Source organism: Balaenoptera acutorostrata, chromosome 7 (genome assembly GCF_949987535.1).
Source record: "Balaenoptera acutorostrata chromosome 7, mBalAcu1.1, whole genome shotgun sequence".
NCBI classification, from domain to species: domain Eukaryota; kingdom Metazoa; phylum Chordata; class Mammalia; order Artiodactyla; family Balaenopteridae; genus Balaenoptera; species Balaenoptera acutorostrata.
In genome coordinates this window covers 53,947,656-53,962,822 of record NC_080070.1, presented here as the reverse complement: position 1 = coordinate 53,962,822, position 15,167 = coordinate 53,947,656, and the positions used below count along the sequence as shown (strand labels likewise).

At 42.0% G+C, this 15,167-nt stretch overlaps 1 protein-coding gene across 1 annotated transcript; it reads left to right on the top strand.

Moving 5' to 3' along the window:
* The first annotated feature begins 360 nt into the window (after positions 1-360).
* SRI (sorcin) lies at positions 361-14,650 on the top strand. Its single transcript, XM_007171483.3, has 8 exons — positions 361-555; positions 1,433-1,516; positions 3,569-3,638; positions 10,872-10,915; positions 11,708-11,855; positions 12,091-12,204; positions 13,245-13,303; positions 14,274-14,650. Exons 1-8 carry the CDS (start codon positions 502-504, stop codon positions 14,298-14,300), a joined length of 600 nt encoding a protein of 199 aa, XP_007171545.1. The 5' UTR covers positions 361-501; the 3' UTR covers positions 14,301-14,650.
* The last annotated feature ends 517 nt before the right edge of the window (positions 14,651-15,167 follow it).

The window sequence follows — 15,167 nt, the reverse complement described above, 5'->3', positions numbered from 1 at the left end:
TCAAGTTTATTCCTGTTTCCCGAGGGCGCTTTCAAATTTTGATTTTTCGACGAGGTCTCCTTTCCCCGAAAGCATCTAAGAGCTGCCCTAAAGCCTTCAGCCCCTTCCCCCAATACCGCACTCTGCTTAGAGCCCGTAGGCCTGTCCAGTGAAGTTATTTAAAATAAAAAGCGTAACAGAAGATGTCCAAGCAGGAAGAGAAAAAGAATACCCCGGGAACTGGGTTAGTGTCGGAACGTGCCATTCGTTTCGAAGGGAGGAGAGTCCCCGGTGCGAATTGTATCGCGGGTCTGAAGTCACTTACCGGACTTCCGATTCGTCAGGGCCTGAGTACATAAAACACCAAAGACCGGGCGGAGCGCAGGAGGGGGCGACGGGCCGGAAGTGGAGCCTGGCAGGGCCGGCGGGCCTGAAGCGCGTCCCCCGTGGGCTCCGGTGGTGCGGCCCGAGGCGGCCGCGGCGGGGAGGCGGGAGGCGCAGGGCTGCGGCACAGAGGGCAGCATGGCGTACCCCGGGCACCCTGGCGCCGGCGGCGGCGGCTACTACGCAGGCGGGGTGAGTGCTGCCCGCCCGGGCTCGCGGCCGGGGTGCGACCCCTGGACGCCGGGGGCGCCGAGAGGCCACACGTGGCGACTGCGCGGGGGCGGCTCCCGGGCGCCTCCGCCCTGCCAGCCGCCTCGCCCCGGGCCCCTACCGACCGGCCTCTGTCTCCAGCGCCCACTTTCCCTCTGTCCCTTCTCCCCCCGGCTGGCTGCGCGGGGCCGGGGCACGGGTGGTTTTGACCCAAGAAGCCCACCCTGTGACTCCCGGATACGCGGCGTGAAATCGTGCACATGGGGTGTTGCCTTCCTCTCCGCCTTTCCTGAGAGCAACAGCCATTTTAATCTAGAATGGTCCTGGGGTCCACTTCTCCCTCTCTGAAAGAAAGTGGGAAAAACAGGAAAGTCAGGGAAAGTCCGTTAGAGTCAAAGACCTCCGGGAGGAAGGCAGCCTCGCCCTGCGTCAGGGATGCGCGTCGTCTTGGGAACTGTTTCCAAAAGAGAAAGTTCCCTCGCCTTGACACACCTCACCCCTCCCGAGGCTACACCTGTCTCAAAACGCTTTAAAAATACCATAAACGCTAGAAAAATGTAAGTTGCATGCCCAGGTTGCGTTTATCTCAGTAGCCTGCGGGTTAACGGGGATTTGTAAAGTTGCTTCACTTACACTGATGTCACTGTCAAGACTACTCATTTTGACCCTAGCTGCCGGTTTTTAAATTATAACGGGGTGAGAATGGGAGAAAGGGGAGGAATGATTGCAGGTAGAGAGTTCCGGGTGGCAAACGACTGACAGCGAAGGCCTGGCAATTGCCTGGCTTTGCATGAGGCACTCAGTGGTGAAAGAATAAAACTTGGTCAGCGGAATGATGCATTTGTTTCCTGTCTTACAGTATGGAGGGGCTCCCGGAGGGCCTGCGTTTCCCGGACAAACTCAGGATCCGCTGTATGGTTACTTTGCTGCTGTAGCTGGACAGGTTAGCTTTTCCCTTTAACATTAAAGGACTGTCAGATTCTACATTTGTATTAACCTTTGTTATAGTGGCACAGAAAAACAGCCTTTCCTCTGGAAAAGAATTCCTTTGCTTCTGCACAAGAAAAAAAAAAAAAGAGAAAGAAGTTCATAGGCAGTTACTTATTTTTGAATATTCAGAACAAATTAGATCAAAGGGTTACTCGTGTTTATGTTACATTCAGAGCTAAACTTGTGATTGAATTAGGATCACATTCAACAGAACAGGCTAGTATAAGTGTGCTTTGAAGAAATGTAAGGTAGAAAGATGTCTTTACAACTGAATTGTCAGGGTCCATAGTGGTTTCCAGAGAAGAAATACCAGATCTGCTGAACATTAAACCCTTTTTTGTACAATTAAAAGCATGTGGTACTAGTAATTCGGTAGCCAGATTCTAGGGGACACTTTCTTTGGGTAGAGTTTGATTGTTAATCAGTTACCCCCTTAGGAAATAGGTATTTATGGTAAAAACCCACCAGCTTCAAAATAAGAAAGGTACTATATTTTTCTTACTATCAGGAAGTTAATCTTCTGAACAGTTTAGTTCCTCTTTGATGCAGATGCTGTTACTAGGTCAGCTCTTCCATGTCCTTATTAGGTGTTGTGGTCTATTGACCCAGAGAGAGAATTAAGGTCAGCACCCCAAGACCATTCACTTCTTTACATTCTAAGTCATATGACAGGCGGTAGTGCATCTTGAGGGAGGCCCCTTCCCCAGCTCCCAGGTCACTGAATGTATATGGTAAATAGACTGTTGGTATAACCCAAACATGTCCAGAGGGGGTGTCTGTGCTTATGAATTCAGCTTAGCTTTGTTTTGATCAAAAGCTAGAAATAACACAATCTTAGTGTGAAAATGCCTTAGACTATTATGGAATAACAACCTACAACCACCTTTTAGAATAGCACTCTAAGAAATACCGTTTGAGAAACACTGGAAAATTGAGTCTAAAACTGAAAGAGCTGCCCCTTAAGTATCTGCTTCATCTGTTAGTGATCAGTATCTTTGAAACCACAAGACACAGCAAAGCTCAAGACTCCTTATTCTTAGATTGCCTGTGCCTGCAGCCATGTAAGTGACCCCCCCTGCTTAGCTTTCAGCAGCCCCGGCCTGCAGCAGCATGTCCATCGGTTTTCACATTATTGATCATGCCCCTCGTCTAGAACATATAATAGTCATGGACTTGAGGATTGAGGTATTTTATTTTAAAATCCCTAAAAATAACATGTTATCTAGTTCTGACCTAGGTCAGCCAGTGAATAAGCACGAGGAACCTGTCTCCCAGGTATAATCGTGATCCAGAAAAAACAATTCATCACATCATAAGCAAAGGTGATCACAGAGGACGCTTTCTGTGGGAACCAGACTTTTCATTTACTGATGTCATCTGTGTACCCTGCTCCCCACACACCCTGACAAAAAAACAAGCTAGAAAGAGTAATAAGACTTTTAATCAACTACATAATTTTATTTTAAAACGCTTGCTTTGGCAGATTCCTAGCTCAGACTGAGAGTAGTTCAAGACAGAAACTAGTTTTATTCATACATTTAAAAATATCATGTCTCACTGGAAGAAACTGAATTCACCTCACTGTTTTATTAAAAGAGGAACCTTATACCTGAGAACATTTATGCCAAGTCTAATTCGGGAATTTAGTATTACCAATACCTTTTCATCATTTCCTCTAAAGTATAGGTGTAAGCAGCTTTCAGACTTGGTTAATTCTTGTGTAATGATTATTTAAAATAAAGCCTGAAATTGAATGCCCACTTTACCTAGGTATTAAGAAATGTATTTTTTGTTTATGGCCCTAATTATACATTTGTGGAAGAGGCCTTAACAATTTGTCTTTCTTTCTTTCTACTTTTGGCAGGCATCCCTTTAAAAAAACTCTCATGCATGATAATATTCATTTTCTTTACCATTATTGCTACACTGAATACTGAATGTAAACAAAGAACTAGAAAGTACAAATCACGATTGTGATTCCTTTTCCTATTTTTTTTTTTTAAAGGATGGCCAAATAGATGCTGATGAATTGCAGAGATGCCTGACACAGTCGGGCATTGCTGGAGGATACAAGCGTAAGTTAGGAGCCCCAAAGTGTCTCTAGAAATACTCTTGTGTTTCATATTTCAGATGTTACTTGTGATTATTATAGCCTTCAAGGAATCTGAGCTTTTCTGATCCAGCAAAGTTAAGAATTTCAAAAGCTGAATTCGGTTGGTTCTTTTGTATTTCAGAATGTTAATTTGAAAACAGTTCTTACTGAATCATTCCACACTACCCACCGGTTTAGTGGGTGTCTTGGATTTGGGTTCCATGTATCTGGAACCATTCAAACCAATGACAGTCTATGTGGCCTCCTCAGAAAATGAGGTAAGGTGCTGAAATGAAATCCACCAGGTCAGGTGTCGTTAATGATAGGAGCTAACATTCACTGCTGTTTGCCAAGAGCTTATTCTGTCTCTGAGCCTGGTGGCACTTAGGGCTTTGAGTGGCTGGTCCTGTGCACCTGGTCCCAGAGTGGCCTGTCCTGCATGCCTAGTTCTGAGTAGTTGGTCCTACCCTCCCTTTTCCCCGGTGCCTGGTCCCCAACCCCTAGTCCTCAAGGAGCCAGTTCTGCACTCCTGGTCTCAGCTCCGGGCAGCATGAACGCTCACCTTGACATCCCCCAGGTCTTTCCTCTTTCTACATCAGGCTAAGTAAGACGTGCCCTTCCTAATTTCTAAACTCTTTAGAGTAGTCCTCCTTCCTGCCACCCCCCAGTTCCTCACAGACTGCCCCTGTACTTACACCTGCTTCCTGCCTTTTGACTCTGCATGAGCTGCAGAGAGGGAACTCCTGCCAAGATGCTGCATCCCACACATGCCACATGCTTCCCTTCAAATCATGTCTTGACCATGATAGAGAATAGTCTCTTGGCTAATGTACGTGACCTACCACCTTCTCTGCCAGTTGTTAGTTGAGACAGAACATCAGATCGAAGCCTCAACTTCCCAGTAAGCTGTGAATTAAAACACTCAAACTAGGGAATTCCCTGGCGGTCCAGTGGTTAGGACTCGGTGCTTTCACTGCGGTGGGCCCGGGTTCGATCCCTGGTTGGGAACTAAGATCCCTTAAGAAAAAAAAAACAACAACATTCAAACTAGACTTCACACTTGAGGACCCGTAGTGGCCGTTTTTGACCGTTTGATATAGCACAGTTACTAGGTGGCTCTTTTTAAACTACTTGCATATCCAGTCTTATCATCCTTTGTTTTATGACTTCAGTATCCAATTAACATTTCCTAGTTGTGGGAATTAATACAAAAGAGGAACCTTTTGCATTTCTGTCATCTACCCTGGTCCTAAACAAAAGAAGCCCTTTTCTAGATTAGGGATTTTTCTTTTTTTTTTTAAAACTATTGTAGGCAATACCTTTAAATCGTTAGTTGTTAACCTCAAGCAATTGGAGCTGGTGAACAAAGAAGGTCTAATAGCAGGGTTTACAGAAGTGAGCCATGTCGCAACATAGACTACTACTCTACACCCTTTCAGTAGAAGAGGTGTGGCCGGTTTTCAAATCGAACAGAGTGGGCAGTATATCCTTGGAGAGCAGTCCTTTTAAAAATGTCATTTGAGAAAGCTGCATTCACTAATGATCTTAGATCACTGAGTTATAGAAAAGACATATCCTGCATCATCTGGATCATGTGATTGAATTAATTTGCTTGCTGTCATCTGGTTATGGAGGCTGTAATGAACCACAAAACCATCTTGGTTGTGAGATGTCAGAGTGAGTGTTGTAACGCAGAAGTTATACAGCCATTGGTCTTTCCAACCCAGCTTCCAAGCCAGAAGGTGCGGACGGGGTCCAGGGGTGGCAAGGGCGACAGAGAAACCTATGGCACGTTCTTAACCAGTTTAACAGGGAGCAGTCATGCCTAGAGGTGGCGCTGATGAGGGAAGTTGCTCTTTCTTCCTCGAGTGTAGTAGTTGTTCCTCTGTGGTAAGGTTGAGAGAAACAACTGCTGGTGGGATTCTCCTGCTAGGTCTGTTACATTGTGGATTTCCACCAGAAGAAAAGTTGTTTGAGGTATTTTAGCAGAATGAACAGGAGAAAGGAGATAAGAGTCCAGATAAAATTATAACAAAGATTCTTTTGAAATTATTTAAAATAGGATTAGCATTAGTAAAAGCTCTTTCTGGGGAAAGAAAAATACTATTAAAATTGAACAAGGGTTCTCCTCACCCAAACTTATTAGACGTCAGTGTTCTAACTCATTGGAACTGCCCAGAATGGTGACTTTTCTGTTTTGTTCACTGCCTACCTCATTCCCTCCCTTCTCAGTCCTCTCACAAAAGAGGACCAGATTTCTCTTCTCCCTGGCGAAGAGCTCTAACCTGTCACTCTCCTCCTCTAAAAATCCTGAGTAGCTCCATGGTGCCCATATAAAACAAAAGCCAGACAGCCTCGCAGGAATTCCGTCTCCTCAGTGAAGCAGCCTCATCTAACGGTAATTTCTCCCACTTCCTTTGCCCGTCCGGACTTCACTGCTTCTCTCTGTGCTTATGCAGGTCCCTAGCTCTACGTGGCTGTCGCCAGATGTCCCCAGTCTTTTCTGTTGTTCAAAACTTGGCTTAACTGCTGCTTCTTCTATGAAGTCTTTCTTACCAAGAAGGAGCCTCTCCTCAACATCTGGTAGTTTTGGGTGCCTCCATTATGGCTTACCATCCTCTACCTTGTGCACATGACTTATCTTTAACTTCAGACTGTCAGCTGGGCCAGGTTCCAGTGTCACGTTTGTATCTCCAATGTCCCTGGTACCCTGAGCCCTGCACATAATGAATATTTAATAGGCATTTGATGAATTAATGAGTATGGAAGACTTCCTAAAATGGAAAAATCATATACCCATATTTGAATTTTGACTTAAGAAAGACTGATATTTACCTAAGGGATTATACATTACTTTTAAGTATCAGTGAAAATCAGAAGAGTCCGTTTAAAAACCATATCCTCCTTAGGCTCTCTGAGAGGGGTATACAGCTTCCTGCATAGGGATGAGAATTCAGTCTCACGTGTTCATTCATTTGGCCAACCAACACATTTCTAATGGACACCTACCACGTGGTAGGTGCTGGGGTCTGCAAGCGCCAACAGTGCCTGGGGAACACGGTGCAAAGCGCTGGGGTAGGTGACGGGTTTACCTTTTACTGTAAGCTGTGGGGTCACATCAGAGGGACCAGTAACCCAGACAGAGGTCAGGAAAGTTTTCCTTGCGGAATCGATACTTCAACTGAGGAGAAATGAAAGTTGAGCAGAAATGATGCAGACCAAGAAGTGAGTGAGGTAGGGAAGCTGTGTGCCGGGCAAATAGAACAGTGTGTACCCAGAGATGAGAGGGAGGATGGTTCAATCAAGGAACTGAGAGAAATTGACCAGAGATAGCTTACGGGGTTGAATGAACAGTAGGAAAGGAGCTGAACTGAGAAAATACGTGTGTGACCTTATATGCCAATTAAGGTGTTTGGACTTCATCCTGAGGGCAGTGGAACACCTCCACTGGGTCTTAAGTAGAAGAGCACCTATTACCCTGGCTGTGCGAGAAAGACCAAATTGGGGAGTATGGGTGTGGGGAACGTGGGGAGTCAGGGATACCAGTTAGGTGGCCCTTGGAGTCAAACAGCTGAGAGAAGTGCTGACTACACTGGGGGTGGGACAGTGGGGCTGGAGTTGGATGGGTCCTAAGGCTGTTCAGAAGGTGATCAAGTGTCAAGGAGAGGGAATTGTGGACTTGCCCAGGTTTCTGGCTCCGGGGGCTGAGTGGGTAATGATGTCATTCATAGACCTGGGAGACAGGGACTGGCTGCTTCCTGGCCGCCAGAAGCCTCGCTTTACATCCAAACACAGCTGGCCGTGTCCTGTGGTTGGCGCTGTCCTGTGGTTGTCAGGCCCTCTGGAGCAGAGGTCCTTACACTGCAGCAGCTGCAGTGTCACCTGGAAGGTTTGCTAAAACCAGATTGCCAGACCTGCTCTAGCGTTTCTCATTAGGATCTGGGGTGAGACCTGAGAATTTGCATCTCTAAACGGGTTTCCGGGCCTGCTGGTCCAGGTTGAACCAGCTGCTTTAATGTGACTCTATATATATATATATATATATATATATATATATATATATATATATATTTCCCCTGGGGATCTTGTTAAAAGCGCAGATTCTGATTTTGTTGGTTTATGTTAAGGGCTGAGATGCTGCAGTTCTAAAAGCTCCCAGGTGAGGAAAAACAGAGTTAATTACAAGGGAACACCCATAAGGCCATCTGCTGATTTCTCTACAGAAGCTTTGCAGGCCGGAAGGGAGTGGCATGATATATTCAAAGTCTTGAAAGGGAAAAACCTGCAAACTAGGATACTCTACCCAGCAAGATTATCATTTAGAGTAGGAGAGAGAAAGGATTTCTCAGACAAGCAAAAACTAAAAGAATACAGCAATATTAAACATATCCTAAAAGATATATTGAAAGGGCTTCTCTAAATAGAAAAGAAGCAAGAATCTATAGGAAAGAGAAAAGCACAATTGGAAAGTAAATCATTTAAATAAGCCAGTATCCAGATTAAAAAAAAAAAATCCCCAAAATATTTTTGGAAGCAACGATAACTGCAATGAAGAGCAAAAGGATAAACGTGAAGATGTAAAAGGACATCAGAATCATAAAATGTGGGGGACAGTAAGAAAATGTGGTTTTTTTTCAGAATGTATTTGAGCCTATATGACTATCAGTCTAAAGAAACTAGATATAGTAGTGGGTTAACATACTTGAAAAACAGGGTAACCACAAATCAAAAACATACAGTAGATTCACAAAAACCAAAAAGAACTGAACACAAGTGTAATACAAAAGAAAACCATCTGTTACAAGGCCTGCGCTTGCCCAGTTTTAAGACCGAAGAAAGAGCCCGGAGTCAGCTACAGAGACATCAGTGGTTTAACGGACGTGGGAGCTTACACGTCTGAAGCCAGGTCCTGGAGCGGCACCCCACCGTGTGCAGCAGAAGGCCGGCAGGACATGGCAGCAGGCTTCACTCCAGAGGGGAAGGGGAGACTGCCAGTTACAAGGCAGGGTTACCTCAGGTGGGCTCATTCATTACCAGGGAAGCCAGCAGAGGGGCACTCACCGCCCCTTCAATAAGAACAGTCACCAGCTGGGGCCCAGGGCAAGTACGTAGGAAGGCCAGTCCTGTGCGTGGGGTAGAGGTGACGCAGGCCCTGGTCGGGCAGCGGATGTACACAGAGCAAGAGAACAGCCATCTTGAGTGGCCTGACCATACACCATCAAACCACAAAAAGAAAAACTAAAAGAAAAAAACAGAAGAAACAAAAGCTCCCAGGTGATATTAATAACAGCTAGTCCAGGAATCACACTTTGAGTAGAAGAGTGGTCTCAATCTTGACTACTCACTAGAATCATCTGAGAAGCTTTAAAAAAAAAACACAAAACTAATGCCTGAGTCCCACAGTCAGATTCTGATTTAATTGTTCTGTGGTGGTGGTGACTATACTTAACAAAAGTTGTTGAGAGAGTACATCTTAAAACTTCTCACCACACACACAAGAGGTAGCTATGTGAGGTGATGGATGTGTGTTAATTAGCCTTATTATGGTAATCATTTTGCAGTATATACGTATAGAAAATCATTACAATGTACACCTTAAACTTACACAATGTTATATGTCAATAATATCTCAATAAAGCTGAAAAAATAATAATCGTTCTGTGGTGCAGCCCAGGTGTCAGGATCTTTTAAAGCCTCTGGGTGATTCTGATAAGCACCCAAGGCTTGAGAACCTCTGGTCTCCACTAGAGAGACTTCATACCTCCACACAACTTAAAAATCAGAATGAAAAACCAACCAACTCTTTCTCAAAAGTGTAGAAAAGTGTTGCCTCCTCTCACCTCAGAGAATTGTCTCTGGATCAGATGGAGATTGAAGGACCAAAATAGAAATAGTCCCCAACCTTTTATTTCAGGGTTCCGGGATATGCCAAACAGAGGAATCTATTAAAAGTAGAAAACCTATAGTTTGTAATGTTTGGAGACATTACAGTAGTAAGAGTTAGCTTAGTTGTGTTTTAAATTCACTTTTGTTAGAGATAAAAATGAAGCTAGTAACAGCTATAAAAAACGTTCTGTGTGCATCTTAACAAACTTGTCAAATTTATGCTAGCTTTGACCACGTGACCCTTGTCACTTCTTCCTTCTAGTTTTACAGCTTCTTTGTACCTCAGAATACTTCCTCAAAGTCATTGGTAAGGTGCAAGGAATTCTTTATTTTAAATTTATTAATGCTTAGAGTACCAGTAGGCCATTAACCAATAAGTGTATTCTAGCTTGGTTGTCTAAGTGAGGTATGGAAATGCCCTCAGAACACCCTTGAACTGTAAGTAAACTAAAAAGGTTTCTGAACAGTGGCCATCACTAAGTGGGTCATCAGGTCTTAGTCCAGAATGCTCTTGTTTAACACACAGTTCTAGCAAGCGTATTTATCTTATTGTCTATGAAAAGAGGCCATAGGCTGTTTGGGGTAGGAGGTGACCATTCAGTGTCTGACATTAAAGGGAAAACAAAGAAAGACAAATGATCAGACTCAGAGCTAGCAAAACCAGCTAGAGTCAATTGTGAGTAGGAACAAAGCAACCCAACCCTCCCATTCACCATGGTGGATAATAATACATTGTGGTTCATTATGGTGAGTTGAACTCACTATATTACAGTTTCAAAGGCAAGAAAGAATATAATACTTTTTAAAAACTATGTTAGAGAAAAGTTTAAGCTTATCCAAAAATAGAGGTAATTATACAGTGAACTCCTGTATACCCATCACTCAGCTTCAACAGTTATCAATGTGTTGCCATTCTTGTTTTATCTATAATCCTGCCCATGTTCTTTTAAAGCAAATTCCAGATCTCTTAACATTTATTCCACCTAGAAATAACTTCAGTGTATACTTTTCTTAAAGATAAGGACACTTTTTTTCCCCCAATTTCAAAACCATAAATCACACCTAAAAATATTAACAGTACTATGCAAAACTTTTTTAAAAGATTTCTATTAAAGTTGTTAAAATCAAATTTGGGTTCTGGATGGAATCCTATCTAGCTGGAAAAAAAAATCTACTTCAAAGCTCCATGAATTTAGTTCCATGTAGATTGAGCAGCATATAAAAATAAAAGTGTATAAATAATCACATTTCTAATTAATTTGAACGTATCCAATGTAATATGAATTTTTGAAATTGTATTAATATGTATGTACTTTTCTTGATTTAACAGCTTTTAACCTGGAGACTTGCCGGCTTATGGTTTCAATGCTGGATGTATCCTTTACCTTGACTGTGGCCTAGAGTATTTTTTTCTGGATTAAAAAACAATCCTTCCTGAAGGAATTCATCTAAGGATTAATACCCGGTAAACACAAAGTGACAAATGACCACAAAAAAGTTTTCCGAAATCATTAGCTTTCAAGATGGTATTTGGTGTGAAAAAGGAAGCAAGTTTAGTAAGTAAAACATTCGTTATTTAAGAATTTGAGGAAGCATCAAAGACAAACAAGTATAGAAACCGGAGCAGTCAGGGAGGCTTTTTCACCGTGACATTGATTGCCCTGCATGATTCAAACCTGGCCTTCAAGCAATGGGATTTTTCACATCACAGTTGTAAGACTAGTTTAGCTAGTGCTGATGGTATGGTTCTTTCATCCCACCTCATTTTCCAAAAGTGAAAACAGTGGGTCTGGGAGGGCTTACCAAGGGAGTGTCAGGGCTAAAGAGGACCCCGGACAGAAGGACAAGCAGCATAACCTGGGCCACCCAGAAAGTGCAGCCCAGTTTGGTTGTGACAGGTGGCTCACAACGGCCTCGTTATTTCCTTGTAATCACATCATATCAATTATCTTTTTTCCCCAGGGGAAATAGGTACCTCAGCGCTTTTTCTCCATAGGCCCTTTTTATTATATCATTAGTCTCTTGTCCTATCATGTCCAAAAGAATGTATACCATTTTTAACCTTTTCAGCAGAAAGAATATTAAATTCCCTTATCCTTGATCTTTGATTTAATCATTAGAAAATGTTGCAAAATAAAGATGCACTAATCCTTGATTACAGTTCAGAGAGATATGTCAGGCACAATGGGTTTCAACGAGTTTAAAGAACTCTGGGCTGTACTAAACGGCTGGAGACAACACTTTATCAGTTTTGACAGCGACAGGAGTGGAACAGTGGATCCCCAGGAATTGCAGAAGGCCCTGACAACAATGGGTGGGTATGACTGACTCCACCTCTCTGTTCATTGGTAGAAGTAATTTTTTTTTTTTAATTTCTAAAACTAAGTGCTACATGAAGGTGGTTTCTATTTGTAGAAGTAGTGCATATTCATAATTTAAATGAGCCCTCTCAGTCCTAAAAATCTGGGGAGGCTTGATTATTTTTAATGGTCTTCTTGTAATCCTTGATTTTTTTTTTTTTTTTGCTGGATGATTTTTCTTCCTTTCAGGATTTAGGTTGAGTCCCCAGGCTGTGAATTCAATTGCAAAACGATATAGCACCAATGGAAAGATCACCTTCGATGATTACATCGCCTGCTGCGTCAAGCTGCGAGCTCTAACAGGTGTGTCCTTTGAGATCACTATTAAGCATGTCTGGCAGAATAACTGTTGTCTTAGAAATTTTTTTCACATTACTAAGCAACCTGCCGTTAAAATAATCCTAACTAAATTCCCTGGTGGTCCAGTGGTGAGGACTCCATGCTCTCACTGTTGAGGGCCTAGGTTCGATCCTTGGTCGGGGAACTAAGATCCCCCAAGCCAGCGGCGTGGCCAAAAAAAATCCTAACTAAACTTTACTAAAATGTTCCAAAACATAACAAGCTAACTGATATGTTTTTGATCAGAGTATGAGCAATATTCTGTCATTTCTCCCTAGAATGTGAAATACTTGAAAAAAGCGAAATTACCCATTGGTAGCTCTTTCCTGTTTCCTCCTGTTGGAAAGATTTAAAATGGTGGTCTCTGCTTCAGATGTCCTTCTTACATGTAGCTGTATGAATCATCTCTACTTTTCTCTCCCCTCTATTCTTTCTCTTTCTTTTGTATTTTTTTTCTGGTTTCGTTCCTCTCTTTAGCTTTTTACCCTTTTTAATATTTGGTTTTATGATTTTTTTGCGTCCTGACACAAATTTGAGGGTGGATTTTCTTATTAAAGTAAACCCTTTTCATTTAATAGGACAGAGCTCAAATGGGTGGAATATCTGAGCACAGCTGTTTGTCACATTAAGGACTCCATCCATCTATTTCCTAATTAAGCAATATCTATGTTATTAATAAGTCGGAAACTGTGCTTCCATCACAATTAAGGAATGGTCTCGGAAGTCAGTGCAGCTTTTACTGACTTTGGGATGAGGCGTTTTCTTCCAGCTCCATGTTGAGAAAGACAGTTGGCCAACTTCTGCACGTTGTGTTATTTGGTTGCATATTAAATCTATTCATGTTGGTACAGTTGGTTTCTTTGCTTTGGTCTTTTGTTTATGCTGGCTGGTTGTACAATTTAAATGTTACTGCATTTTGAACCCAGTGCCAACATAATTAACTATTATAATTTCAGATAAGATGCTTAAAAAAAACTCATAAATTTTACTGTGGTGTTTTACAGACAGCTTTCGAAGACGGGATACTGCTCAGCAAGGTGTTGTGAATTTCCCATATGATGATGTAAGTCTCAGTAAATTTGGAACTGACAAAATACAAAAATGCACATATTTTCTGTTTAGCAGCTGCTGCAGTTATGAGTACACTTTAAAAAGGCTTGTGTGTAAACATGTTTATTTCTTCTGCTTAAAGGTGTGTTCTCTTCATTGTGCATTAACTTCTCAGGCCACAGTCCCGCTCTGTTTCCAAGGACGGAGAGGTGGCCTGTAGAGCAGAAAGTGCATAGGCTTTGGCCTCAGAAGGGCCACTTAAGGAATTTCTGAAAGTCCTGACCCAAGTTCCATTTTCCCTGAAAGAGGGGTAATCAGCCCGGCCTTGCAGGAATGCTGCAGGAATTAGCAGTGCCCAGGGCCTCACTGGTGTTGGAAGAATGCAAAAGAAAACTGAGAGCAAAGGCAGAGTCTATTGCTGTGTGTTTGGTGGTGAAGCAAACATTTCACAGCAAATACTGATGCTTCTACACTCAGGTTTCTGATTTGCAAGGGAAGGGTCAGATATTCTGTTTCTGTGCATCCATATACTGGCATGCTAGAATTTATTTTAATAAAGCAGATTTTAAGGGAATAAACCGTTTTAAAGGCGGTCTGGTAGAATAGTGGGGTAAGACTGCAGTTCTGAAGTTCCCCATGGGATAGAATGGTATAAACTGTACTGTTACTTGTGAGTAGGTGCCTTTGATCATGACCATGTCTAGAGTAAGATATTATTTGGAATTTAAATAATTCTTTGTCCATTGGGGTAAGATCAGCTTCTTGTAAGAAGCTTTGATGTGCGAAACCCATTGGGTTTTATATATTAGACTGCTTCCTTCAAAAAATGAACCTTTCCACTCATCATTTACTCCTATTTTGAAAAGGATTTTTTTTAATCCACAATTCAAATGAGAATACGAAAAGGTAAGCTGCCTGAAAGTAAGCTAGGCTGTATTCTGTGTTCTGAGGTCTGCAGTGTAACGCTGATTTTTCTCTTTCAGTTCATTCAGTGCGTCATGAGTGTTTAAATCAGGAGGAAGACCTATGAAGATAATCCACATTCATTCCGACTGGAGTTCTCCTTTGCTCTTTGCCTTTGGTAATTGTGTGCAAACTTACACAGCCACTTTTCCTTAACAGCTGTTGTAAAGGTTTATTGCTTTATGTACAACTGAAGTTTTTAGTTTTGATAATATATTCTTTGGAATGTTATTAATATCAGATCCGGTCAGTTAAACACCATTTAGAACTTCCTTGAGCCATTGTTAATCATGCCTTATTTTCTTGCTAAGCCCCTTTTATGTAAATTTAAGTGTGCAAATTGTTTAAGGCACATTATGTATTTTTCATTGTAAGCTACTAAAACCTTTTCATCAGACTACAGCTGTTGTTGTCCCTCTTTTAGAAGGGCTTTTACATGGTATTGAAAGCTTTATGTGTGGAGTATTCTCGTCATGTAAATGGTTTAGACCCACTTGGATGCAAAAAAAACAACAAAAAAACAAACCTGGTAATACATGTCAGGAATCTCCTGAGTGGAAACTTAACACAAGCTTAAAGGCTTACAGGTATTTTGATGGCTGTATAAATGGAAACTGGTTGAATAATTTGAGTGGCAAATACTTCCTGTCATCAGGTTCCTTCTTGTCATCACCCATGTAGACCTTTGCTAACTATACTTTAAAATCTTGAACATTATGAGCTCAACGATGTAAAACAGAAAATTGATAGGAAGAGACTAAAGGAATATATGAAAATATTAACTGAGGTTATTTTTGGCTAATGGGATTCTAGGTGACTAATTCCCTTTATGCATTTCAGTATTTTCCTAGTTTTCTATAATGTGTGTGCTTTCCTTTTAAAATCAGAAGACGCTAATTTTTAAAATGGTGATA